General features: G+C 54.6%; 1 protein-coding gene across 4 annotated transcripts; it reads left to right on the forward strand.

Annotated features, from left to right (window-relative positions):
- Positions 1 to 11: 11 nt before the first annotated feature.
- Positions 12 to 27,495, forward strand: PIP5KL1 (phosphatidylinositol-4-phosphate 5-kinase like 1). 4 transcript variants are annotated; one of them, XM_075015538.1, is made up of 12 exons: positions 12 to 124; positions 1,148 to 1,503; positions 9,232 to 9,368; positions 13,005 to 13,199; positions 14,124 to 14,174; positions 14,962 to 15,116; positions 16,996 to 17,120; positions 17,816 to 17,850; positions 17,965 to 18,020; positions 18,415 to 18,527; positions 21,701 to 21,863; positions 23,566 to 27,495. In XM_075015538.1, the coding sequence occupies exons 3-12, from the start codon at positions 9,351 to 9,353 to the stop codon at positions 23,984 to 23,986; spliced, it is 1,332 nt and encodes a 443-aa protein (XP_074871639.1). In that variant the 5' UTR covers positions 12 to 124; positions 1,148 to 1,503; positions 9,232 to 9,350; the 3' UTR covers positions 23,987 to 27,495. The 4 variants fall into 4 exon arrangements, with proteins under 4 accessions (XP_074871639.1, XP_074871642.1, XP_074871640.1 ...); XM_075015541.1 differs by lacking the exons at positions 12 to 124; positions 1,148 to 1,503 and adding an exon at positions 1,894 to 1,960 and having other exon boundaries at positions 9,236 to 9,368; XM_075015539.1 differs by lacking the exons at positions 12 to 124; positions 1,148 to 1,503 and adding an exon at positions 7,852 to 7,956.
- Positions 27,496 to 27,899: the final 404 nt, after the last annotated feature.

The raw sequence follows: 27,899 nt of genomic DNA on the forward strand, positions 1-27,899 counted from the left end.
CAATGAATCAGAAACCACAGCCAGCTTGTAACCTGACAACACTGTGAGAGGTCCTGATGGGGTGTGACTGGTTCTCTCATTCTGCTGTGGAGTCCTGTATTCCACTGTGGTCTGCTGCAGGCTGGTGAGTTGGAAGTGGAAGCTGCTCTGGAGTAGGGTGATCAGACATAGGGCAGCATGTTGTGAAGGGGGATGAGGCTGCAGACCTGTAGCTTCCTCTAGGATAAATTGAGGGTTGGTCAGTTAAAGTGCAGAGATAACATAACCACGGCTCGGCTGCAGAGTTTAGATGTTTCATAGCATCTCTGGTTCTTCTGACCAGTCCGCTCATGCTAACTTGAGAGGTCAGTGCTGGAATGCCATCAAAGTGGGGTTCTTGTTCCAGCAGCAGGGGTAAGAACTGGTGCCATTTCCCCTGCCAATGGGAGACCTGCTAACAAGCTCCCTGGGGTGGTGCTGTCTGCAGCCTTGTGCCAGAGCCTGTGAAAGAATTAAGCAAACGTGGTAACAGGATGAGACGTGGGGAAAATATCAGCAGGGGGCCCAGGCCACACAGCTCCAAGGAGTATGTCTGCCAGTTGAACCAGCTCACGGATTTGCCTTTGATTAGACAGCGCCAGCCTGGTTTATGCAGGTGGCTGTGCCTCCATTAGACTGTGCAAAAGGAGAGGACTCTCGGGGACTGTGAGAAAGTCCCCGTGGTATAAACAATGATTTCCAGTAGCCGCTCTCCACCTGCTCCCCGGCAGACAGGCTCAGAGCAGAAGGCTCCTCTCAGGAAAGACCTGGGCTGCTCACGTGCTCATCTGCTCTGTACTAGAGGCTCAGGGTTGACAAGGTTGCTCCTAGCTCCTGGTGGGTGACAGCCCCTCTGCTCTGGGAAGCCAACAGGTGTCACTTTAATCTTCCCTTCCATGTGTGGCTGCGGCTCTGCAGCTTTCCTGCTGGGCTGGAGGCTGACAAGAGCCTGCTGCCAGCTGGGACATTTCTATTTAGAGCTCTAAGGCTGTGCTGCCTGCTCTCCCTGTGGGCTAGTCTGCCGGGTCTGATCTCTTCCCTATGCCTAACGAGCCGGGTCAGAGGTGGGAAGAAGGGAGGGGCTAGTCCTAAATCATCTTTTTTTTTTTTCTTTTGACACCGCCTATAGCGCCGGCTGTTGCTTCCCACTCTCGAAACGCTGCGGCTGCGCTTCTTGGAACTGCAAGAAACGGCAGCGGCTCCCATGAGCATGAGGTCACTCCCCCCGATGGGCGCTTTGGGGGAAGAAGGAAGCACAAAGCCTCATCTCTTAGCAACTCTGGGCACCTTGTCTAGCCTGCCAGCCCTGGAGCTACCGCTGCTGCTTCATTTCTGCTGTGTCCACTTCCACTCCCTGTGTCTTCTACTCCCAGCTACCCAAGGATGCTGCTGAGCTAATCCCTGGGATGCTGCCTGAGTCAGTGAAATGAGCCCGGAGGTTCCCTCCCAAGCACTTCCCCAAGAGAGGCTCCTGGATCAGGGCAGGTATGAACTGTAGAGGGAGAGGGGGACCTGTGTGAGGTCTGTGAGTGGGTCTGGTGCAGAGGGGAGGGCTGTGGGAGGCGCCTGTCCTGGTGGAATGAGCGTGGGGCCCACGGTGCAAGACTAACATTTATTTAGGCATCTGAAGAAGCAGACGATTTCGTCTTTCCCACGAAAGCTGATGCCCAGGTAAGTCTGTTAGTCTTTAAGGTGCCCCAGGACTCCTCGTTGCTTTTGCGGCTACAGCCCAACAGGGCGACCCCTCTGATACAAGCTGGAGACTGCGGCTTTGCAGTGTGCAGCCCAGTTCCATGTGAGCTGTCCCAGCTGACTGGGATTCCCCACTCCTCTCCCAGGAGCCTGCTGCCTTCTGCTCCCCCTGGAGTGCTTCCGCCAGCGTCTTCAGGATTCCTCCAGCAAAACTGATCTAAAAGGGAAACCTCTGTCACCAAACAGGCAGGTAGATTTTAAGCTCCTGTGATGTCCTGCAGGGACGAAGGCTCCCCTGGGGGAAGTGGCTCCCTCCCCAAGCAGGAAAGAGCCCTGCTGAGCTCAGCGCCGCCACTTAGCCTAAAAACAGCTCAGCCGCACCAGTCAGTTGAGCTTTAGTCATAGCAATGTCAACACGCTGCGTAAGAAGAGCAGCCGAAGCGTACGCCCATGCCCATTGAGCACGCCCACAGTCCTCTGTGCTCTCTCCCAGCCGTGAGAAGCAGCGTGGTTTAGTAGATAGTGCACTGGACTGGGAGTCAGGAGACCTTGGGCTGTGAGGGAGGCAGAAATGGCTCTGGTTTGAGCATTAGCCTGCTAACCCCAGGGGTGTGCACTCAGCCCTTGAGGGGCCATTTAGGGATCTGGGGCAAATAGATTGAAAACAAATGTCAGGGATGGTGCTAGGTCCTGCTGAAATGGGGGAGGACTGGACTCCATGGCCTCTGAAGGTCCCTTCCAGTGCTATGAGATAGGTATATCTCCATACCTTGTACTAGTTGTGTGCTCTCTGTATGCAGCTGTGTTAAAAGGAATATGAGGTTCTGGGTTGCCTGTTGCTTTCCTGCTTTTCCTCCTCTTACTCATCCTTCCTGCTGGTCATGGCCAAGCTGCTTGGTTGAACTCTAGTGTGTTCTGGGATTTCCCTGGGCAGAGGCTTAGCAAGGCCTGGATGAGGCAGGTGATGCCTCAGAGCCAGCAGAGGGAGAACTACTAGAGATGAACTCTTATGTTAATTGCAGTGGAATAAGTGGGCTCAGAGGGTCAAAGGGGTTAGTGGGACTGTCACAAACTAGCACAGCCTAGTTGCATGCAGTTGAAGGTTTCAAGTACAGAGATCTTCCTCTGCCTGTTTAGTCCCATGATAAACAACCTCAAAAACTGATAAAGCAAAGCAGTCCAGTAGCACTTTAAAGACTAACAAAATAATTTCTGTCCCACGAAAGCTCATCACCTAATAACTTATTTTGTTAGTCTTTAAAGTGCTACTGGACTGCTTTTTTGTGGTGATAGTGTATAGACTAGCATGGCTACCTCTCTGTTACTATCCAAAAATTGATGTGCAAGTTTGGAGATGCATTGATTGGGATACACAAGCAACAAAGAATGGAGAACAAAACCAAAACATTTTCAAAGGAAAAGGAAGGATTCTGCAGATTAAAGAACCCACACTGACCTGAGTCGCTTGTTCAGCCAGGGTATTGCCGGTACAGTATGGCTGCCCAGCGAGTGAGAAATTATTGCTACTTTGGAAGAATCATTACCGGGGTTGGAAGTTGAGAGATCAGCATCATACTAGCAAGAGTGGAGGAGACTTTGTGGAGGAATAAACATCTGGAGAGACGGAAAGGAAATATGAAGACAAAATTCCAACTCTTAGAAGCTTATATTTGGTTTGTGTTAAATTACAGCTGTGAAATATGCACATCGAACAATCAATGACAGACGACGCTCCTTCAAATTAGTGTCAGAAGAATTCTGAAAAATCTCATGGGTTGACCACATAAGGACCAAAATGATTGGAGCTCAGCAAAACCTACCCAGAAATCTTGTGAAAAGGAAGATTTGATTTGCAAGGCATATTTTACAGAGTTTCACAGGAGTTGCATGTTTACAAGCACTGTCAGGGAAAGTAGATGGCAGAAGAATGTGAGACAAAAAAAGAAGCTATCGAATGGTTGATGTGGTATCCTGAGTGGATTAAAAGAACTGTTCATCTGTCAAGAAATTAGCAGAGGATCTCCAAGAATGGACTACCTTGGTTGCAGACATGCAGTCATGGATATGCCAAATAAGAAGACTGCTTGAAAAACTAAGACTAAGCTGTTCATTCCAGGATCAAGTGAAAACTCCAGAGTGAGAGAATAAAGGCAACAGGAAAATAGCAGCATTGGAAGGGATGATACATTCACAGTCCTGTTCTCTCTGGCTGGGGTCCTCACTTGTCCAGGCAGCCTCCCAGTGGGGTGGGCTGGATGGCCCTATGATCCAGGCTCACCAGCGAAGGACAGATTCTCTAGAGCAAAGAGCTTTATTGACTTTTGATTTAGGGCATGCCCCCATTCAGCCCTCCCCAAATCTTTCTGAAAGATGGCAACAGAGGTGATGGGTGACCCACCCTCTTATTATTTTGTCCACCACTTAGGTGTAATATCCTGCACACTAATTTTGGTCCATTAATTTCTGTTTCCATTCTACCCTAGTTCACAGTCAGTAGATTCTTTTGGCTATGTCTACACTACAAGATAAATTCAAATTTATTATCATCAATTTTTATAATGCCCTTTTTTTTTTTTTAAATTTGATTTTGAGAATCCTCACTCCCCACAGACTCCCAACAAATTCAACATGAGAAGAAATCACCAAACATTGAGGCAGCAATGAAGGGTCCTGTGGCACCTTATAGACTAACAGAAAAGTTTTGAGCATGAGCTTTCGTGAGCACAGACTCACTTCTTCAGATGCTCATCTGAAGAAGTGAGTCTGTGCTCACGAAAGCTCATGCTCAAAACTTTTCTGTTAGTCTATAAGGTGCCACAGGACCCTTCATTGCTGTTACAGATCCAGACTAACACGGCTACCCCTCTGATAGCAAACATTGAGGGTGTGTCTACATGGGCACAAATCTTTGACATAGCCGTGCTAATGGCCATTTCGAAGATTACTAATGAGGCTCTGAACTGAATATTCAGCACCTCATTAGCATTAGGATGCTTCTGGCTGTGGCGCTTCGAAAGTGCATGGTTCGGCGCGGCTACATGGGGTCCTTTTTGAAAGGGCCCTGCACCTTTTGAAATCCCCTTATCCCGCTCACTGAACAGAATAAGGGGATCCCTCAGCCCCACATTCTAAGCTGAAAGCCAGGTGCAGCAGCCCTGGTCAATTTCCCAGCTCCCTCAAGTTGCAGGACCCAGGAAACTGACAATACAGCTGCCCTGGTCGGTTTCCCGGCTCCCCCTAGTAGTGGGGAGCTGGGAGCCAGATACAGTGCCTAGCTTTGTGTGATACAAACAGAGAACTTGTGGAGGCTCATAAATTCGAATTAAAGACAGGGCGCTTCCACACTAGCCTTTATTGAAGATTTTAAATTCGAAATTCAATATAATATTTAATATGCTAATAGTGACATTTTGTTACTGATATTAGGGCAGACTAAATCAAGCCAATGACACTTACGCTGAAGACAGTGACCTTTTAACCTCGAGCTAACTCCTTTACGTTTGATTTTTATCTTGTAGTGTAGACACAGCCTGTATTGTTTAGATTGTCAGTATTCACTGCCCTTTTGTACCTTTCTCTGCCAGCATTTATTGTTCTGGAGACAATGGTAAAATGTGTGTGCCAGCTGAGCTCTCCACTGAGGGATGTCTTCTAGACCCCAATGATTACAATGGCTCTTGCAGTGGCACCCACAAAGCCAGGAAGTCCTGGGTGAGGGATGGAACCTTCTGTCTTGCTCCTGACGAGATGCCAGCAAGAGAAGCAACCCCGGACTCTTCCTCCTAAAGGCCAAATGGAAATGAAGGAAACTTAACTGTTGAACTGGGTAAGCCAGGAGGAAAACCCCAAAGGGGACAGGTTGGTGAAGGACCTGCACTTACTTCAAGCGTGAAGGCAGAAGGACAGTGGGAGCTCAGGAAAGAGGGCCCCCCTCATACCTTGGAAGAAATCAGAGGTGACTAATGGTGAATCCTAAAAATGGCAAGTACCAGGAGTGAGGACTCCAGCTCCCAGTCCTTCCCTCCTGCCCCACACTAGAATCCTCACCCCCAAAGGGCCAGGCTTCAGTTTGTGGCAGCTGCGAAAGGGCTGTGGTTATGCACAGATTCCTGGCTCCCTGCCACACACAGGAAAAGGGCTGGGCTGTCGCTGTTGTGCTAACAAAGCCGGGCTGAAGCAGTGACCTGGATGGCTCCCACAATGCACAAAGCCTCATCTCCTCTTGACTCGTTGTTTCCCACTGTTTGGAGGTGAATGGTGACAATGGCTGAGGTCAGGCAAGGCTGGGGTAGACACGGGGTCCTGGCTGTCTGTCACATAGACAGGAGCAGGGTGAGCAGACAGCTCGTCAGTGGATATCCTCATCCCTGCCACAGGGCATGTTACTGCAAGGGGAGAGAAATGAACCCCTGATACCAGCTTCCTCCTAAAGCACGAGGGGCCAGAGACTTTGGATACTGTTCTCACTCATACAGTACAAACGTATCTGGCAGCCTGGAAGGAAGGGGCTATTAGGGTGAATACGTTCTGTGTCCTGCTGGAGGTGCAAGCCAGCTGATGTGATGCCCCAACCTTTCCTGGCCTTGGGGCTCCCCACGCAGGGCGAGAGTCCCCCTGCCCCTCCCCCTGCTGGATGGGTCATCTCTGCACCCTGACCTGAACTGGGCTCTGGAAAGGGTGTTCTGGGATCAAAGCACAGAGCTGGGCCTCAGGATCTGGCTTCTGTTTTCCACTCTGGCACCCACTCCGAGCAAGCTCCTCCTGGCATTCGCTCCCCGCCCACTGCTGCAGCCTAAACTGGCTCTTTGCTCTTTGGCTGGAAAGTGCTGTCCAAGCACAGGGGTGTGGGTGGTGGGGAGGACGAGGACTCTCTGAAGTCCTGTCTTACCCACAGGTGTGAGGTGAGGACAAAGTTCCAGGCTCCAGCACGTCCTTTCAGCATGTTTGCTTTCATTTGCCCTATGCCAATGGCTGCTGAAGCCCCTTACTCAGAGCTCTGGCCCAGTGCAGATGAGTTGGTGTCATTCTGGGCCTGATGTCCAGAGATGCTAAGCACCTGTGGCATCCGCTGATCGGGATGGGAACAACACCCAAGTTCTCAGTACTTCTGAAAACCGGAATAGCGTCTTTTGAATACTGACCCTCGCCTGATCCACAATCCTCAATCCACAGCAGATCTCACCAGTACAGTGCAAATAACGAGGCCGGGGCTGAGGGGCGGTAGACCCAGTGCTGAGGGTTAGGAGACAGCTCTGATGTGGTCAGTAAATGTGTCACTGGTGCACCCTTGACTGGATGCTGCAGCCTGCCCTGGGCTCAGGTGCACTGGAGGGGTTTGCACACTTGCAGTGGGTGTGGGCACACATGCACCAGTATTATTGGAGCATCTGGCTCTCATGGTGGAATTAGACTTAGTAAGTATCAGAGGGGTGGTTCTGTTAGTCTGTATCTGCAAAAATAACACAGCCCTGTGGCACCTCAAAGGCAGCCAGATTTATTAGTGCATAAGCTGACAAAGCGGCTTTGTGCCCATGAAAGCTTATGCCCCAATAAACCTTTAAGGTGCTCCACTTTAAACTTGCCAGTTACTGCCCCACTGGAGCTGTTCACCTCCCCACTAGAGCTGTTGTGTGTCCCAGGCTGGCTCCAGGCTCAGGCAGCCAGAACTGTGTGGCCTCTGAAAGATTCTTCTTGCTGCCCTAAGGGCTCGGGGCGCCGTGTTTCTTCTCTGAAAACAGCCTGCTGCCCTTGCGTTCCCAGGGACTCCCTGGCGTGGGCAGGGGCAGCAGCTAGGCCTGTCACCCCTTTGCTCTGAGCCCAGCGCCAGGTTCTCCCGCACGCTAAGCCAGGCTCTGACAGTGGCTCCCTGGTGTGACCTTGGGCAAGTCACTTTCACTGTTCCCTGCCTCAGTCTCCTCCAGTGACCTGCAGGGAGGGAAAGGGATGAAGCTTTGGAAGGGGGCCAGTGCTGGGGGTGGAGTGGGGGGTACATTTTTGCAGCTCTTTAACCCTGTATTCGCTGGCAGGGCCGAGCAGCCCTGCAGGTGGCCAGCTGGCCAGGGCCTCCTCGTCCTCTCCCCGCCCCCACTCCGCTCTCTCCCTCCCTCCCTCGCTGCAGCGCTGTCAGTAGGGCCAGCTGCAGGCGGGCTGATGTCACCCGCTCCGAGCTGCAGCTGCCGGGGCTCGGGGCGGCTCCGGGCGGGCACTGAGCGGAGAGGCGCCCGGCTGCAGAAGACGCCCGCAGCGGTAGGTGCTGGTGCCGCGAGCGGCCCCGGCTCGGGACGCCCCCTCACCCCGCGCCGCACCGCGCCTGCAGGGGCTGCGGGCAGCTCTAGCCCTGAGCCCCGGCCGCGCCCCCAGCTGGGCGCCCCCCTTGCCCGGGCCCCGGCCGGCTGGGCGCCACGTGACTACCTCTCCCTAGCAGGGGAAGGGCGGGGCAGCTGTGCGACCCCCCCCTCCCCCTCCCCCAACAGGCAGACGCCCCCCCCCCCCACCATACCCCGTCTGCTTCCCCCTACCTGCCCCAGCCCCCGGGACTTCCTCAGAGCTCTCTGGGCAGGGACAGGCTCTGTGTACAGCGCCTAGCACCGGGGTGGGGGCTCTCCAGGCCTGGGCCCGGGGAGTGCTGCACTTCTGTAATGCAGAGGCATAGGCATAACAATGAGAATGGGGGAGTCTAAACCAGGCCATTCAGAGCCAAAGAGCTTCGCTGCCTGGGGACATTGCACAGAATAGCGCCTGTGGACTCAGCTGTTCGGCACCAGCCGTTCCAGAAGGGTGCCCGGTGTGGGTGTTCTCTTCTGGAATACAGCCCCTGCCTTCTGGAATGGTGACCGTGCTCACAAAGCCCCCAGGAGACAGCAGCTGATCGCAGAATGGAGGCCCCCCCCACCCCGGAGAGCTGTTCTGGAACAGCTCTTGGGGCCGGACCCAGCAGGGGCCTGTGAGCCTCATCCTCAGCAGAGCCCTGGGGAGTAGTTGAGAAGATAGTGGTGTGTGTCACAGTGATCCAGTGAGGCCAGCGGCAGCTCCTGTGCTGATTTCCATGAGCTCAAGCCCACAGCACTGTCATTTCCTCAGTTTGCCTTCCTGAAGCCGGCTCGCCTTGGGCCGCCGACTGCGCTCGTACCAAAGCCAGGCCGCAGATTCTAGCCTTCTGACTCCGGCTCTCCGCTAGGTTGTATCTCTGGAGGTTGGTCTGCCTGGGGCCCACCCAGCGCCTAGCTCCCTCTGGAGTCTAGAATGGCCCTGCTCTGTCCTGCCTGTGGCTGGTCCCTCCCAGCCAGCCAAGGGGAAGTCCCTCAAGCCAAACTTCTTGCTGTCTCCGCTCCAAGCAGTGAGCTGGCTTTGGTTGTTGCCCTTACGCTGATTCATACCCCCCCCAACCCCCGTGTAATCTCTCAGGCTGTTTTTTCGTGTTGCCCTCCCTGCCTCATGCATGCATGCTCCCTCTAGCTGTGCTTTGTCTGGTAGCCGCCCTGACCAATCATTGCACTCACTCTGTGCTCTGGCTTTGTGCAGACAGGTTCCTGCCAGCATGGACGTCGTGCCCCCTGTGCTATGGACTTGGGCCTGTTGGTAGGAGTCCTATGTGCGACCGGTACCAGCAGGTAGCACTCACTGTATAGCTGAAGCCTGACATGCAGGGAGAAGCCATGGTGAGTCCTGTTGTATTTTACAGGGGTTCTCAAGCTGGTCTGCAGAGAGCAGACGGGTAACCTGCCATGGTGAATGGGAGATGGGAAGAAGTGTTGACAAATGAACAATAATGCCCGGAGGCAAACGTAATCGCAGCTGCTGGGTGTTTGAATTCAGTAGCAGTCTGAGATTGTCACACGGCAAGCGCCAACTTGCAGTCAGGTTGGTGCAGCTCGGTCGGGAAGCAGCAGCTGCTTTGCCATCCCATGTAGAGAGAGAAGAGAAAGTAGCTTGGTCCCTTCCCCTGCTCTGGAAGAGTTCCGACAGTGCACCTACCCAACGCCCCAGACCCCCGTCCTTTTATAGTGTGTGAGACAAGGAAACTCCTTTTTGGAGGGAAAAGAACCCTTTCTCCTGATTATTTTTACCATATGTTGTGTTCCTCATCAGTAATGGAATTTGTTTGGTGAGCCTCAGTTTACCTGACTGATAAGTAAAAAGGAATCTTTACTCCAGTCCCTATTATTAACAACTATGACTGTTGGCAGGGCACAAACAGCTTGAAAACCCCTTTCAAGGGGATATTATTTCATCTATTACAGAGGCCATCTGTAAAAACAAGTATCCCTTATCAATTTCCTTAGTTTTGTTTGTAACATGTTTCTATAGAAACTTCTCAGTTGTTTAAGGGTGTGGCCGGGGTGGAGGGGAGTCTCTTCCCTGTGCTGGTAAGATCAGGGTGAAAAGCAGAGTTAAAGGTTATGCATTTCTCATCATTGAGTTCATTATCCCAAGTGATGGATCACTTGGGGCTTGTCTACACTACCTCCCTGCTTCGAAGGGAGGATGGTCAGCAGGGTGTTGGGAGTTTACTAATGAAGTGCTGCGGTGCATATGCGCTTCATTAAGCAAATTCACCCTCGCAGCAACTCTGAAGTTTTAACCTTGGAAGTGCTGGCTCACGTGTAGCTGCACCTCACCCGCCGGTACTTGGAAGCGTACCTCAAAGTACCGGCGGGTGAGCCGCGGCTCCATGCGAGCCGGCACGTCCAAGTTTAAAACTTCAGGGTTGCTGCGGGGGGGAAGTTAGCTTAATGAAGCACTGCATATGCACCTCAGCGCTTCATCAGTAAACTCCCAACACCCTGCTGACCATCCGCCCTTCGAAGCTGGGAGCTAGTATAGACACAGCCTTGATGATTACCTGGCCTGTTCGTTCCCTCTGAAGCACCTGGCGTTGGCCATTGTCAGCAGACAGACTACTGGGCTCGAAGGAATATTGGTGTGATCCAGTAGGGTCATTTTTATGTTCTTTGCCCTTCGGTTCAATGAAAGGACAAAGAACTTTTTAGTTGCAATACATAGAGGGTAATAAACACCTACAGAAAAAATAAGGTTTGTGGTTAGCAATAAAAGAATGACGAAAGATTCACATACAGACATAATACAGAGTTAATATCTACTAACACAACTATCGCTACAAAATGTGGGGGCGTAAATTTAGCTGTTCCCACTCAGGAAAGAGATCATAGAATCACTGCGGATGGTTCTCTCTGAACAGCCTCTCAATGCGCAGTGACAGTCCAAAAAGTAAACAAAATGTTAGGAACCATTAGGAAAGGGATAGATCAGATAGCAAATATTGATATGATGCCACTATATTAATTCATGGAATGCCTACACCTTGAATGCTAGTGCGCCAACCCAGTCAGCCCATCTCACAAAGAAAATATAAAATTTCAGAAGTGCAGAGAAGGGCAACAAAAATGCTTAGGAGTTTGGAACAGCTTCCATCTCGGGGGAGGTTTAAAGCCTGGGACTGCTCAGAAAAAGGCATCTGAGGGAGCTATGGCAGAGCTCTGTAAATCATGCACAGGGTGGCGAAAGTGACCAAAGAATCGTTACTTACCCCTTGCTTCACATAACGCAAGAACTAGGTCACCCAGTGAGATTAGGGGCAGCAGGTTTAAAGCACACACAAGGAAGTGCATCTTCACGCAACATGCATTCGCCCTGTGGAACTTGTTGCCAGGGGATCTCGCAAAGGCCAAAACATGAGTGTTGATTAGATGAGTTCCTGGAGGTGGATCCGTCAGTGGTTGCTAGTCAAGATGGTCACCAGTGCGACTCCTGGCTCTGTGGGTCCCTAAGCCACTGACAGCCAGAAGCTGGGGATGAGTGACAGTTTGATAACTGCCCTGTTCTATTCACTCCCATGGAAGCACCTGGTGCTGACCACAGTCTGCTGACAGGATACAGCCCTTGATGGATCGCTGGTCTGACCCTGTCTGATTGTTCTCATGTTTTTATTGTGATCCACATGCTCTGAAAAAGTGGGAGCCCCCTAAGTGTATTATAATACTGCCCTTTGGCCCACGCAGTTAGCTGACCAACTGGGGCTTTGCAGAGTTGTTTCCTTTAGGAAGGAAAATCAGAGACACGAGTGAGAAATTCTTGGCTGTAATTGTGTTTGTGGACATAAATGCACCCACTGCTCTGTTTCCCAGAACAGGAGAGGCATAAAGCATAGCAGGCCATCTCAGAAACCCCCAGGCCTGCCACTCTAGTGAGCTCCACACAGGCTCTGCCATCTCTTGGCCACCTCTCAGGGTTAAGTGCACCTGTGCGGCTCCAGCTAGCTGCAAACTTATCTCATTCCTTGTGTGGGCAACCAGGGAAACCCCTATTAACCCACCTGGGCTAACTCAGACCTGGCTGTATGACTCAGGGTCTGCAGTGGCCTCTCTTAGTTGCTGCTGGTTTCTCTACTACAAGAGGAGCTCTGGCGATGGGGGAGGGGCACACAGGTGCCTGCACTGTGGACCCGCCGCCTATGCCACCCCTGAGATCCTGCCCCTTCTCCAAGAACAGCTGCCTCTGCATAGCCTCTTTTCCCAAGGCTCCACCCCTGCACTGCCTCCCCACCCTGCACACTCTGCCCCCACTTGCTCCTCACTGACTCTGCTGGCAGGTAAAGGGTGGGAGAGCCCTGCCCCCCCCCACACCCTTCTTCCAGCACCCTCGGTTTAAGTGACCCTTCCTGGGGCCTGAGAGTGCTTGGCACCCCCGTCTCTTTTCCTGAGCTGTTGCAACTGTGCTTGGATTCCAGCCCCACTGGTGGCAGCCATTAGAGCCATCTCCATGCCCCCCCAGCCTGGCTCCGCATTGTGCACACACACTGCTCTGGCCTGTGCGAGGACGGGGCGCTTGCTCTTGCACCAGGAGTTCGGATGTTCTCCGGGCGAAGTCCTGGCCTGGGGGAAGTCCGTGAGCACTTCGGCATCTCTGGTAGTGGGTCGAGGACCTCGCCACGGACCCCAGGAAGCAAATGTTGGTTATTTTTCTCTGGGTGAGCCCTATGATCACATCCCCATTTGGCCGGCTGAGGGCCTACCTGGGTAGACTGTATTCCCCTTCAGCCCCTGGGCCTTGCTGCTGTTCCTCTCTGAACTCTCCTTGCTTTGCCAGTCATCTACCTGCCCTCTCGGTCGTTTCTTTATAGGAACCTCCTCCTCATTCCCCTGCAGCTCTCCCAGCTCAGCTGCCCAGCCTGGTTTTCTGGGAACAGGATGGTTCTTCTTGGCCAAGGGGCGAGTGGGCGGGTGGGCAGAGCCCCGCTCTCTCTCTGACTCCACGACATGCCTTGTCCCCCGCAGGCCGACTCCCCGGAGAACGCCTCGGGCAGGCAGTCCCGCACGCTGAAGCGCAGGTTCCTCTGGAAGCTCCGCCAGAAGTGGAAGCTCCTGGGCCTCTTTGAGATCGACAGGGAGCACGAGTTTTACGGCCTGACCTGCATGCTGAAGGTGGGGCTCAGGGCGGCCATCCAGGAGGCCATTGACAACCCGCCTGCGGTGAGTACCTCCCAGGGACAGGCTTCTTCACCTCCCAGCTGCCTGTCCTACCACGAGACTCCTCCACGGTCTTCCTGGCTACAGTGGGAACATGCATCCCTCCCCCGGCACAAAGGCATGTGGCCTCCAATGTACTCCCCCCATGAGCCTTGTGACTGCCCCGAGGCTTTGCAACCCATGGCTCTGAGAGGAAGGGCTGTGCTAAGGCTGGTGGCTCGAATGCACGGCCTGGCTAGCAGCCCAGCGCAGCTCTGCACGGGTGTAAGACCTCACTGCGGAGCGACAAGTACAGAAGCGAGAGAACAGGCTGCTCTGGAGGGATCTCCTCACCCCTGGCCCTACGGAGGGGGTGGCCAGTGTCTGTCATGCACAAACCAACTCCACCACAGAGCTGGCCCCATTCCAGCCCCGCAGCATTCCCATGACCTCCCCAGGCTCATTGGCCATTGTGCGGAGTGACCCAGCCTCTCGGGAGAGCTCCGTGAGCGTCCCTGCAGGTGGAGAGCAAAGTAACGAGGCGGGGGCAGGGGCGGGGGCGGGGGTGGTCCATCCCTGCTGCGGACATCCTGGTCGCGTGCGGCAGGATAGAGACAGCTGGCTAGCAGTGGGGGCAGGGGGCTCCAAAAGGCAGGGGTGACCCTGTCCACGCTGGCTGCATCCACAGCAGTGGGGCAGAGCAGGGAAGTCAGGGGGAGAGATGGGGCAGGGCAGAGGCCAGAGGCTGGCGTTCTCCCTCTGGTTGCCACGGTGTTTGCTGCTGTCCCCACGCTGCCATTGCCTGATCTATCTCACCCCTTCCCCTCCATTTCCTGTTTGCTTTCTAGCTGTGGGAGCAGGGCCACTGGGACGGCCGGCGAAGCAGCGAATGAGAAGGGGGAGACGCCCCCTTGCAGAGCACTCACTCTGTCTCTCTCTCCCTGCCAGGAAGCCCTGGGCGAGGCAGACTACAAGGCTGTGCTGAAGCAGGCCCATGAGGTAGGAACGCACCATGGCAGGGACAAGCGCAGGCCCCAGCCAGAGGCTCTGGTACACCAGGCCCAGCTCCTAAACCGCCCCCAACCCCGGACACCCAGGTGGGCAATAAGCAGCCCAGGAGCCGGACGCAGGTCACCACGGTTAGCCACTGGCCGGCTGCCAGATGCTTTGTTTACCTGAGTGTCTGCAGGAGCGGCTGCTCGCAGCTCCCATTGGCTGGGAACAGCAAACCTGGCTAGTGGGAGCTGCAAGCAGCTATAGCTACAGGTAAATAAAGCATCTGGTGGTCCTCCAGAGAATAACCCTGGCAAACCACGCCCGGCCCGGGGCCTGCTTATTGCCTGCCCTGCCCTGCCCTGCCCTGCCTGCTGGCCACACACCGTAACCAGCTGTCATCCCCAGACTCCATCAGCGCTGCAGCCATCCAAACACCTGGCCTCCTGCTTCCTACTGCAACCATCACACAGGCTCCTGTACCTCCCAGCCCGCATCCAAACCTACCCACACCTTCGGGCACATGTGTACCACCTCCACCACCACCCTGCACCGACTGCCTGGCCCAGCCATAGTCTCACCTGCCTGCTGCAGCCTGGAGGGAGGACTGAGATGCTGTTGCCATTCCCAGCTCCCTGCCAGCTCCAAGGGGCAGCAGATAGCAGCTGTTTCACTTGCCTCTCCAGCTGACTGGGGGAGGTGGGGGGAAAGCACTTGGCGGCCTGGCACGTGCCCCAAGTAGCCTGATGCAGCAGAACCTGTTCTCACCTCTTGCTCCTCCGGGTCGCTGCAGGGCTTTGAGATGCGTACGTATGGCGGCCCGGCCTTTGCTCACTTCAGGCACTCGCTGGGCATGTCGGAGAAGGAATACCAGCTGTCCCTGGCCTCCCAGAGCTGCTATCTGCAGTTTGTCAGCAACTCCAAGAGCAAGGCCGACTTCTTCCTGACGTGAGTGCGCCCCCGGGTGCAGAGAGGTCTGCACTCTCTGAGGGCTCAGTGCTCCAGCTCAGTGGTTTTCCACCTTCTTTCCTGTGGACTGCTAACATATTTTGAATGGAGGTGCAGAGCCCTTAGGAAATCAGAGACGTGGTCTGCAGGCTCCAGGCTGAAAACCACTGAGCTGGGTGACTGGTGAGAGCAGAATCTGGCCCGTAGAACTGACTGCCTATGTGAGCCATCAGTCAAGCAGATAACTTAGTATCGACTAGAAAGCTCTGTAGGGATTAGAGATTACCCAGCAGCAGTGTTCCTGTGAGACAGCCCCTTGGGCCACCGCCCTGAGAGATTCAGGTGCCGTCCAGCTGATTAGCAGAGTGCCCACAGCTGGCAGTATGTTTCCGGGTGCATGTAACGATGTACTCTGTCCACGGATGCTAAAAATAGAGGGAGCCCTGCCCAGCCACTGTCTTGTGTAACAACCAGCACGAAATACACTGCCTCTGCTGTAGTGTCCACATTGGGTGACCCCTCTCTGGCTGGTGTGTGCACGTGGGGAGGGCGCGTGATGCTGGGTGTGCTTGTCTGTAGCAGGAAGGGGAGAGACTGGGTCTGTGTTTTGGAGTCTTGTGTAGCTACCCGGCGCCTTAGGGGGTGTGAACAGGTGTTGTGTTTGGGTGTGACTCGGTGAATGTGTGGGACCATGGACAGCGTGGGTAATTTCCTGGGCTTGTGTTCGGTGGGGATCAGGGTTGTGCTTGCTCCCCTGGTGGCAGTAGTTTGGACAGGGTTCGTACAGGGGAGTTGTTTCTGTCCAGTCTCTGGGCATGGGACACTGTGTGTGGGCCTGTGTGAATTCGTGGGGGTACTGATTTGCGCTGGTAGTGCAGGGAAGGGCAGTAACTTTTGATGGCAGAGCACCCCAAGATTTTGATAAGTGATCAAGGGCCCCACTTTTCTATGATGGGGGGGCGGGTCTGGGAGGAGGTTGGTGCAGAAAGGAGCGTGGGGTAGAGGACTGGGGTGCTGGAGAGGGTGTGGGCTCTGAGAGGAGCTGGGGTGCAGGAGGAGGTTGTGACCTGGAGCAGGGTGTCAGTGCACAGGGGCCAGCAGCAGGTGTGGGTGCAGGAGAGGATTGTGACCCGAGGGAGGGTGCAAGGTCTGGGAGAGAGTTGTGACCTGGGCTGGGGGGCAGGGAGGAGGGGGCAGGGGATTCGGGTATTGACCTGGGGCAGGGAATTGCAGTGCAGGATCCAGGAAGGGGTGCGGGTGCAGGCGAGGGTTCTGGCCTGGGGGAGGGGTATGAGAGGCTGGGAGGGCATTGGCGTGAGGTGCCAGAGGCAGGATCTGGCCAGGAGGCGGTTACTTGCGCAGCTCCTGGCCAGCAGCGCCCTCTGGCTCCCCTGCCTGCCCGCGGCCCCCGGCTGCTCCAAGCGGCTGGCTGTTCCGGGGGGCACTGTGCACGGTGGGGGGAAGGCCTGCCCTGCTGTCCCCACCCCCAGCAAAATCTCTCAGCTCCTATTGGCTGGCACAGAGAGCCAGTTGCTCTGAATGGCACTGCTCCTTGCCCTGGGGTGGGCTGGGTCCCGCCCCCCCGCACCAGCCTGCGACACTCACTAGCAAAGGGCTGAACCTCATAGCACCCGCCCGGAGCCCAGGTGCTGGGGCGGCTCTGCAGGGCCCGAAGCGGAATGTTCCATTCTCGCTGCTGGGGGGTGAGGGACACGCGCGTGATGCGCAGTGTTACACGTGTCCCGTGGGCGTGCGAGGCTGAGGGCGTGGGAACGTGGCTGGGGAGCTGGGTGTGCCTCTCTGAGCGGGGTGGGGGGAGGAGCTCTTCCCCCATCCCCGTGAGCAGCCTGGGGTCACCCTCGGCCTCCTCCTGCCGCAGGAACAACAAATGCTTCTTCCTGAAGACCCAGAGTAAGAGAGAGATCCAGTTCCTCCTCGCCAACCTGCCCAAGTACATCCAGCACCTGGAGAGGTACCCCCACTCCCTCCTCGTCAAGTTCCTGGGTAAGAGCTGCCTCCCACAGGCGGGGGGCACCCCATTCACTCCAGCCTGGACAGCACCGCACGAGAGGAGAGGGCGGGGCCTGGCACATGGGAGGCGGGGCCTAGGGCCTTACAAGGGGGAACCTGCGCTCCCCTGGGGCAGCGCTAGCTCAGTGGTTAGAGCATTGGCCGGCTGCACCCCAGGTTGTAGGTTCAGCCCTGGAGGGGGCTAGTGAGGGATCAGGTGCACATAGACTGAAAAATAAAACCCCAGGGGGATGGTGAGGGGCCCTGCGGTGAGTGCAGGGGACGGCGCTTGGTGACTTCTCGAGGTCCCATCCAGTGCTGTGAGATCCAATACGTCCCCTGGGAGTCTGCGTGAGCCACGTTTCTGTTCAGAGGAGCATGGCCCTGAGGCCACAGCTGCCTAGTGAGCGTCTAACAGGCCTTAGCCAGCCAGTGTATTGGGTCAAACTGTGCTAGAACTGCTGGGCTCCAGCATGTGGAGGGACTTTGTCTGCAGCAGGGAACTCTAAGGCCTGTCCTTCCCCTTGCAGGCCATACCTGGGTAGAGCCTCTTCAGCTGCAACAGTGCTTAAGAGCTGTTGGACCCAAGTTGCATGGCCGCTGTCCCCGGGGACACAGTGCTTAGTCTGTCTGCCGATTAGTGGGGGCGTCAGAGCCATCTGAGCTTTCCCCTTGTCTCCTCCTTCCAGGGGTTCACAGCATCATCGTGGCCCAGGAGAAGAAGGTAGGTCCTAGCTGCCTGTCAGAGGCGATGTCCCACGCCATGGCCTGGTCTTTGGTGCAGCCAGCTCCATGTGTGTGGCGGGTCCTGGCAAGTCCCTTCTGCTCTCTCCTCTAGAAATACTTCATCATCATGCAGAGCGTCTTCTACCCTGATGAGAGGATCCTTCAGCGGTGAGTTATAGGCCCAAGCCGTTAGAAGGACCATGGCTTGAGATCAGGAGGGTTGGTACAGATGTCTCCTCTCTGGAACAACCTCCTGCCTTTGTGTCTGACAGCCTTTCTGCAACTTGTGTGTCCCCCTAGCAGACCTGATCTCAGGTGTGTTCTGTCACCCTCTAGTAGCTGCAGCCTTGAGTTTATGTACCTTAATATTGCGCAAGCGACACCAATAACACGGGGCTGATCGTGTTGCCCTCCTGTAGCCGTGGACTACGAGGGATAAGAACCTACTAATATTTCATGGGAAAGTTACTGAGCATTACTAAGTCCTGGGGTATAACCCCTTTGTACGCTTCAGCTGTGGAGCCCAAGGAGAGGAGTCACCTGTCCTCATTGCCCTGTGCAGGTATGATATTAAAGGGTGTCAGGTGAATCGCTGGACGGAGCCTTCCCCCGAGGGCAGTCAGGTCATCGTGGTGTTGAAGGATCTCAACTTCGAAGGACATTCCATCCACCTGGGTGAGTTACTCTCTGGCCAAGCCCTGGTGAGACACGGTGATCCCCAGGCCACCCACCTGCCTCAGGCTGTCCAGCCATTTGCCATTCAACCCACCCACTGTTCAGCCCAATCCTCTGCCTCTCTCTCTACCCATCTGCCGCCCCCAGCTAAACCTCCTCATGGCATAGATCCCAATCTGGCCGGCTGTGAATTTACCTTAGGCTGGTGGTAGAAAAAGAGAGACAGGACAGAGAAAGATGCAGGATCCATGGGCCCCCTCCCAGAGCCTTAGGCAGGCAGGGGCAGGGATCACAGTGCAAGTTCTGGGCATTCTGCTCACCACCAACACTTCTACAAACCTGATGCCCCTGGCTGCAGATGCCGGGCACTAGCCCTGTGGGCCCTGCTGGCAGCGCAGACAGGGCCATGGGGCTACAGCTGGCAAAAGCGGGAAGTGGCTGAAATGCTCATGGTTTGTGTCCAGGCCTGTGGGCTTGGAGGGCAGTTCAGCAGAGTCAGGGCTCTGCAGCCGGGCCAGGAACAGCTAGTGGAGCGTCTCCTTGAGACGCCCCTGGCCGTGCCCCCAAATTGTTGTTTCCTTAGAGGTTCTGCCCAGGCCTGACCCTACGGCAACACATGTTGTTCCCTGGCCGCTGCCACGGCTGGTTCTGCCCACATTTCCCCGACACCTTTCCCTACACTCAGCCTCCCTGCTGCTCCCAGTTTGCCAGGCAGCTGCTGCTCCCCACAGCGAGGGCCCAGATCTCCTACTAGGTTCAGCCCCCTGCCCCATCGGGCAAGATTCGCCCGTGTGGCCCTCTGGAGGGTTTAGACCAGAGCAGCTGGGTGGTGCTGGGATGTAGCCACAGGGGGGCCTGAGTGGGCTGTGGCCCAACCACTTTGCAGTCAGGCGCACCCCACAGGTGCCCTTGTCTCTCCGTTTGCCCTTGTTCTTGTGCTCTTCCACCAGCCTGCACAGTGCTCCAGCCAGGGAAGGAGATGGGGCAGGGACCTGGCACTGGAGCCAGGGTAGCAGGGTTGGGGCACCAGGTCTTATCTGCTCCACCCAGTGCTCCAGCTGGGGAACTGAGGGGGAGACACTGGGGCTTACCCACTCTGCCAGTGCTCTGGTAGGTGAGTGGGGCCAGGGAGCTGGGGCTGATCTGCTCTGTTCAGCACGTCAGCCATGGCCGGGGTCCGGTAGCTGCCATTGCCCACCCAGCTGAACTCAGAGCCCACCCAAGTGGGCCCTTCTGGTTACGTCATTCGATGGCATCCTGCATAGCCCATTCATCACAGAGCCGATCATATCAGCAGTGATCCTTGGCCCGTGTCTAGCACGCTCCACCCCTAGATCTCTAAACAAGTTACAAAGTGGGGTCAGATTTGGGAAGAGTGGGGAAACCAAGGCACAGAGCCGCGACTTCCCTGTGACCAGCTGTGAGCCTATGCCCAGGTGCCAGCTAAAGGTCTGGTGAGGCAAAAAGTGGGGGGGTGATGCTACACCAGCAGCTATGCTAAGCAGCCAGGGCAGGCTGGGTTCTTTGGTTTGTGTTTAGTTCGGGTACAGCAGCAAGAGGAAAATTACTCTGAGAGAGGCTTTAACAGTTACTTTTTATTTATACAAAGATAGAAACAATTTAACTAAGACAAATGATTGAAGTACAAGTTAGGACTCATGGTTCTTAAAGGGGAAACAACACAATTTAACTTAAGAAAAGTTTTAGACAAACTAGCCAGCTTAAACTAAGACAATTAATGCATACACAAGAAAGGCAAGTTGCAGGTGTGATTTTCACCTCTGCCTCTTAGACCTGGTGGAACCAGAGTCTTTCCCTCAATTCCTATAGGAAAGAAGTTTAATACAGGTGTAATTCTTACCCCTGCCTCCTAGATCCAGTGTGACCCAGATTCTCTCAATCCCTCGGGAAGAAGTAGATACGAACCAGGCGTCCCCAGTCTCGGGAGTTAATTTCAGACATGGCCAGCAGGTGTAGGTGATTGAAACTCAAAGGGGGGGTGGTCTGCCAAGCCCCTTTATACTGCTTTTGTCACATACGCTTCTTCCTGGTCTTAAGTGGCCAATTGGGAGGAATGTTTTGAACCCCAGGTTTCCCAGGGAAGATGCAAGGCTCAATTTGCACCTGTGAATTGTGGACAATTGGGCACCTTTGGAGGTGATGGGCGGGGTTCCCCAATCTTCCTGGGGAAGTGATCAAGGCTGGGGAAGTGATCAAGGCGTGTCAATTACTGAGATCAGCCAGAAGGGCGGCCATTAGCTACCCCATTCACTGTCTGGTTTTTGTGTATAGTAGAGCGGCTGGGCGAGACAGCACACCTGCGTTCCCAGGACATCAAAGGCTGCCTGTCTCCCCTGCTTTTTTCTCTCTCTGCCTCTCCCAGTGGGGGGGGAGAGGAAGAAAAGGCCAAATGGGGGGTTCATGTCTGGCTACACCAGCCTTTTATTTATTTGCCTTCTCCCAGCCTCAGCCCACTGTCTGTGGGTGATGACGTGACTGTTTCCTGACCGTATCTGCACCAGCCACTTGTTTGGCTTGCCAGCCATGTTCCCCACTCCCGTTGGACCCCCAGGAGACAGTCCCAGAGCACAGTGAGGTGGAGCCTGTGCAAGCACTAAACTGCCTTGGCCAATGTGCCTCTGCTCTCTCTGAGCTGCACTTTAGCTCCTCAGGCAGAAGGTCGGGCCTCTGGGCTCCCGCAGAGCCCAGCAGCACGGCTGTGGCACCGTGCCCCAGGAAACGGGAGAGTCAGCTCAGCAGCAGAGCGGAGTCTGCGCCCCGAACCTGTTACAAACTCAGGATCCCCATAAACCTCCCATTCAGTTTCCATCCTCTGCCTCTGCACTGCCCTCTCTCCATCCCTGGGGGTCTCCCTGTGGGCTTTGCTGTCACTTGGTTTCACTCTTTCCCTGGGAGTCTCCTTGTGCTGATTCACTTCTGCTGCCTGGCTCCCAGCTGCACCCACAAGCCACCATTTCTCCTCCAGCTGCAGCTTCTACTCTTGATCCTGCTGCATTAACGCTGTTGCCCTGCTCAAGGCCACGTCCCCTGGGTCTCCTGCAGAATGCTGCCCCTCCCGCTCCCATGCTACCTATCCTTGCTTATCCCCCATCCCTGCGTAGACCTCCCTGGCCTGGCCTCTGTCTGGTGAGCCTCTCTGCTCTTACCTGCAGGCCAGCAGCGCCCCTGGCTCATTCGCCAGATGCAGCTGGACACGCAGTTCCTGGAGGAGCTGAACGTGCTGGATTACAGCCTGCTGGTGGCATTTCAGCCCCTTCACGCAGATGAGAGGGACCAGAGCCAGTCCTTTGCGGACATCATCTTGAGGACCACCAGGTGAGTGATCAGCCACTGAGCACAGAATGGTCAGCACAGCAGGGAGCATCCTGCCTCTTTTGCAGCCAGCCCTCTGCTTCTCCTGCAGCTCTGGCTGACTGAGGGCAAGCAGCAGACATGTCTGGCTCTGCCCCCAGCAACCGTGTCGCAGGGGGTGAGTCTGCAGAGTGCCTGAAGCCCAGGGTCTCCGGGAGGGCAGAGAGCCTCGGTGTCACAGGCCCTGTTTCTCGGTCACAGCATTCCTCTTCAGTGGCCAAGCAGGAGGGCAAGTCACAGGGAACGTTAAGTCCCCAGTGCAAGTCACAGCAGCTCAGAAGAGCTGCTCTGTCTTACGCTCTCTTTCCCACCGATGCTTATGTGCCATAGGAAGCAGAGAATAGCTGTAGTCTGTGGCCACACCTTTCCCTTCCACGTGCCCTCCCTGTGTAGGGTGACCACATTCCCCTATGGCAAACACAGGACACTGGCCTCCAGGAATGGGGGGGCTGCTGTTGCATGTCAGGACTCCACTGTGAGGCACCAGAGAATGAAGAGGCAGCCCCGTAGCAATGGGGGCTGCCTCCAGGGTGTGCCAGGGGATGGGCCAGCCACCCAGCAGAGGAGCTCCCTGGCAGCAGGGGCTGCCGCCTTGAGACATTGAGTGCCAGGGAACGGGAGCCCCACAAAATACAGGACAGTTAGCTCATTTTCTTAAAAAAGCTGGGACGCCTGTGAGACAGCTTAAATAAAGTACTGTCCCAGGAAAAACAGGACGGATGGTCACGTTATGCCCAGAGTCAGCAACCTGCAGCTGTGGAGCCGCATACGGCTCTTCAAAGAGCCACTTGTGGCTCTGAGAGCTGCCACCACTGACTCCTCTTGCAGCTCCGGAGGCTGCCGCCACTTAAACAAAAAAACGAAATTCAGTTGCCTGCCATTAAAGCAACTGAATTTAGTTTTGTTTGTTTAAGCAGCAATAGCCTCCGGAGCCACTGAGCAGTCCGCTGTGGCAGGGAGCCTGGCTGTGAAAGCCGTAGCAGGGCAGGGACCCGCCCATGTGGGGGAAGGCTAAACTGTCGGGAAAGCTGTGGGAAGGGGCGGCTGAGCCTGCCGCTGCTGGAGTCGCACAACCCCCAAGAAGGTGGCAGGGAGCTGCATGCGCTGAGGGGAGTTAATCCTGGGGGAGGGGGCAGGTTGGGGCTGAGTGGGGTTAAGCCTGGGGGCGGGGGTAACTTAACTTTCTAGCTCACACTAATCATTGTGTGTGCACTGTTCTCAAAAGAGGGGTGACAAAAAGTCCGGCTTGACGTTATTTATTAAGGACTGTCTCGTATTCACACGCGTGGCGGCTCTTGAAGGATCGATTTTGTAACTGCATTTGGAGAACTGGCTCTTCTTGCAGTTTTGGCGGCAGACCCCTGCCCTGTGCCCATGGCCTGCTCCTAACAATCTCCTGCACCTGGGGCTGGGAGCAGCCTAGCACAGCGCCTTTACCTGAGCTGTATGCTGCCCCCTCCACTGGGTGAGGTTCTCAAGGACTGTGGGCCTGATTCTCAGTTAACTAAAGGCATTACTGGAGGTGACTGGCTCTCAGGTGCCCGTGAGCCTCCGAGGAACCGAGGCCATTGGGGAAGCTGCAGAGCTGCAGCCAGTTCCTAGCCCTTTGATCTGGGGTGTCCCCAGGATCTCATCTATCTGCTGTCCTGGCCTTTCCCGGCTGCAGGTCCTTGAGTAAACCTGAGAGCTTCCTGCCCACCTCGGCGTCAGGGATTGTGGAGGAGGAGTCCAACACGCTGGTGTCTGAGATGGTGGGAGAAGCTGACCTCTACCGACTGCGTGAGCTGTACTCGGGGGTGCAGGATGTGAGTTGGCAAAGTGGCTCCCTCTCTGATATGGACCTGGCCCAAATCCTTGCCCAGAACCGGCGCCTGCTGCCCAGATGCAAGAGCCCTCTGCACTTGCTCGATGGACCGGATCTCCGCTACTTCATGGGCATCATCGACCTGTTCACCGTGTACAGCTTCCGCAAGAGGCTCGAGCACCTGTGGAAATGCATCCGATACCGGGGCCAGACCTTCTCCACCGTCAGCCCCTCGGCTTATGCCAGGCGCCTCTGCCAGTGGGTGGAATCGCACACCGTATGACCAGGGCTCTGCACCGGGGCTGAATCCGGTGGCACCTTCTTTGACAGCCCCAATCACTCGCTGGGAGAGTTACAAGCTCACAGACAGTGCTGTAAGCTGGCTGCAGCTGATCCCTTGCACCACCAGGGGGCAGGCTCCAGGCAGCATCGTGGCTGTATTACTGGGATGCAGAAGGAAGGTTGCCAGCATCCTGCAAGCAGGTTGGTGGCATCAGCCCTGGAGAGTCCGCGGGGCCGGTGTTCAGTCCTGCAGGCTGCTGTGGGGATGGGGTTCAGTGTAAGTGTCCAAGGAGCCCAGTAAATGGGGAGTCTGTGATCCAGCTGCCAGTTTGCATTGCTCCTGCCTGGGGGCTCTCTGGGGGCTCCGGTTTGCACCTTGGGCAATGAAACAGCACCACCCGAACCCACTGATGGTCCCTGGATCGTCTCATGGGACGACAGCGCAACAGGAGATGTGGGAGGAAGGGAAGGGATGGCCTGATCTCCCTCGCTGGCTGTACCACTCCCATCCGCGGGAGCCCCGCCGGGGGCAGCTGGAGCAGAACGCCATTTCCCCTGGTTCAAATGGCACCCGATGAACCAGGCGCATTGTGGGAAGCTGATGACTGACTCAGCAGCCAAAGCCAATTTGTGTACTGAGGTAGCACCTCGGGTAGGCAGAACCTGCCTGCTCAGCCTAGCCCCATCAGTCTTCTGTCCTGAGCTCTCCGATCCCACTGTCCCAGTGCAGGCGTGTGTGATCCCCTATCTTCCCTGCTCTCTGAAGCCGCTGGATTATTTTGGCTGGAGGGCTACACCCCCGATCACGGCAGCTGGGCTGTGGGTATTTAAGAACCAGGCCTCACAGCACAGCTGCTCTCCCTGTGTTAGTTTGTCAGGGTGCTGGGAAGTCAGGAGGCTGTCTAGTGATACCACAGCCCTTGGCCAGGAAAGTCTGGGGCCCTGAGAACGCTCCTTGAGATGTGACTCTCCAGCTCAGCTTCTTGTGACACCCTGGCTGAGTCAGTGCAGCTGTTGTGCTGGTCGTGCATTAACCAGGGCTGAGCTGGGGTTTGCACGTTGGCACTTGGACTCCCTGTAGCCTCCCAGCAGGAATGCCCTGCCAGAGCTGCTCCTGGCAATGCTGACCGAGGGGAGAAACCAGTGGGATTCCCCAGTCAGCAGAGGAAACCACGTTTGATTGAAACAAACAACCCCACAACCCTTTGGCCTCAGAGATGTCAGAGCCTAGGCAGAGACCTGCTGAGGGGACAGTGAAGAGGAAAAGAATCTGTGGTGGTGGGGAGGGGATCTCTTAATAAAAACACAACATTTTAAAGCAGGGATTCCTTCCTGCAGGCACCCAGGAGGATGCAGCTTCCTGGTCTTGTCCAGAAAGGACATTCTGTGTTTAAACACTGGTATCTGACACACTCTCCCCCCTGTTCCCCCCACATCAGTCCAAAGAGACGCTGTCTGAATGAGGCAAGGTGTGGGAGGGGAGCACAGTCTAGAATGGTGCTGCGAGTCAGGGGCCCCTGGGTTCTAGGCCTGGCACTGACCTCACTGTGCCTCAGTTTCCCCATCCAAGGGGATAAATATATTCATCTGCTTTATCATGAGGCTTCATTCAGTAATGTTAGCAAAAGGCTTTCAACTTTTGGGACATGATTTTGTCTACACACAGAGGTGTCAGCAATTGAATATGAATCACTTTATTTCTAGTAACAAAGAGGAGTCCTGTGGCACCTTAAAAACTAGCAGTTATTCAGGCATAAGTTGTCCTGTGTAAAGACCACTTTGTCAGATGTCTGTTAGCATTAAGGTGCCTGAACCCATTGTTTTTGCAGATACAGACTAATACTCCTTTGAGATTTATTTGTAGTATGGTACACCTAGGAGACCTCAGGAACCCCAAAGAGCTTATAAATTGGCGGCATCTTTGTATTTGAACACACTTATATCACAGCTGGCTTGTAGCGCTTTATGAGTGGCATAAGCTAAACTGTTACAAACCAGGTTTAAACCAGCATAAGACTGTCCCTGCACAAACTTGTATCCAAGTGCTAGCAAATCACACCTTACGTGTTCTATGTACAACCAGTGCTTTTTTTATGCCGGTACTTAACAAGTTCCGACACCTCGGCAGGCCCAGCGAATGGATTGGCTGGGGAAGGGCGGGGAGTACAAAAAGCACTGGATAGAACAGAACAGAGGGAAAAATGCTGCTACACACAAAAATGCGTTTCGAAATAGCATTTGGATATTTCGAAATACATCTGCTACACACATAGGGTCTATTTCAAAATAGAGCCATTGGATGGTTTATGGCTTGTTTCAGAATAGGCATTGTGCCTCGTGAAATGAGGTTTACCAATTTCAAAATAAGTCAACCGCTATTGTGAATTCATTTCAAAATAGCGGTTGTGTCGTTCAGATGCTAAGTTAGTTATTTCAGAATAGCAGCTGTTATGGCGACATAACTGTGCTATGTAGACTTACCTTCAGGGAGGAGAAGAAATTAAACAAAAATCAGAGACTCCTCTGTCTTCTCATAACTGCTCCAGACTACTTCAGATGACTAAGCAAGGAGCCATGGCAAACTCAGACCTTCCACCACTTGTACCTACTTCTGCCTGGAAAGAAAAAGGAACCCAATCTGGCTTTCAAACGACCTTATAGATTTAAAATCTACTAAAAGTCCCCTTTAGAGAGTGACTGCCTTTCAACCATGATTTCAATGAATGAAATTAGCTGGTTTAGGGTTCAATCTGATTATCTCTCATGCCCAGAATCCAGCTGGGGTCAGTTGACCATCTCAGGGGACATCTTAAACACACTAGCAATAGGGAGAACAGTCTTGTGGTGAAGGTGAGGGCTGACCAGTGACAGATCTACTGCAAACTTTCCTGTATATCTTGGCCAAATTATTTTACCTCTTTGGGCCTCAGCTTTCCCATCGAAAAATGGGGACGATAACTCACCTACTTCACAGAAACAGAGTCGCTGAGTCAGTGAATTGTTGCAGCACTGTGAGGTCCTTGCATGGAAAGCCCTGGAGAAAAGTAAGTTTTTGTTAGGAAATGCACCAAGGTACAAATCTGTTGAACAAGACTAGAAGACCTCACTGGACTTTCCCACTTCTAATTCCCATGGGCCCAGAGCATTTTTAAACCCCTTTTGACAAGAAGCATTACCACTGTTGTCTGGTTCCCAAAGGGAACAGTAATGCCTGGCTTTTAGTCCCCTCTGGCTGTGCCTCTCTGCTAAGTGGGACTTTTTCACCAGTTCCCAGTGACCCAGGCCACAGAGTTACACAGATGAATGCTGACTGGCTGCCCAAGCATCGACGGAGTAGATGTTAATTTCTTTTCCCCCCTTGACTATTCAGTGTTTACAGAGAGTGCTGTCCGCTAGGCCCTGCTGTCGGGCTGCATGCTGATACAGGGTGCAGTGACCCACCCTGAAATGACCTTTGCTTAGGGCTATGCAAATGGTGCAGGAGTAATCTATCCAATAAAGAGCTCAAGCCCCCAACTCATGTTTCCTTTTCTTTTGTGTGAACCAGGGAAAAGTTTTTGGTGGAACAGCGGCATCTGGAGCTTCCAGTGGGTGTGCATGTCAGCCCAGCTGATGGTAAACCCACTCGGGCAGTGTCATGAATCACTTCTTGGGAGTGGGCCAAATTGCTTAGTCCTTACTGGGGTAAAACCCTCAGTGAGAGTCATAGCAAGTGAGTAAAATGGCATTAGGATTCCTGGGCTAAATCCTAAAGCCTATTTATTCACTGCTCTGACTCTTACTGGGGTTTTATCCAGGCCCGCCAACAGAAATTCACTAGGCTCCAGGGCGAAAACTCAGTGGGCCCCTTGCCCCTTCAGCCAGCATCACAAGCCCCCTGCCCAGAGAAACCCCAACCACACACCCCCACCAGT

Source organism: Carettochelys insculpta, chromosome 21 (assembly GCF_033958435.1).
Source record: "Carettochelys insculpta isolate YL-2023 chromosome 21, ASM3395843v1, whole genome shotgun sequence".
Lineage (NCBI taxonomy): Eukaryota > Metazoa > Chordata > Testudines > Carettochelyidae > Carettochelys > Carettochelys insculpta.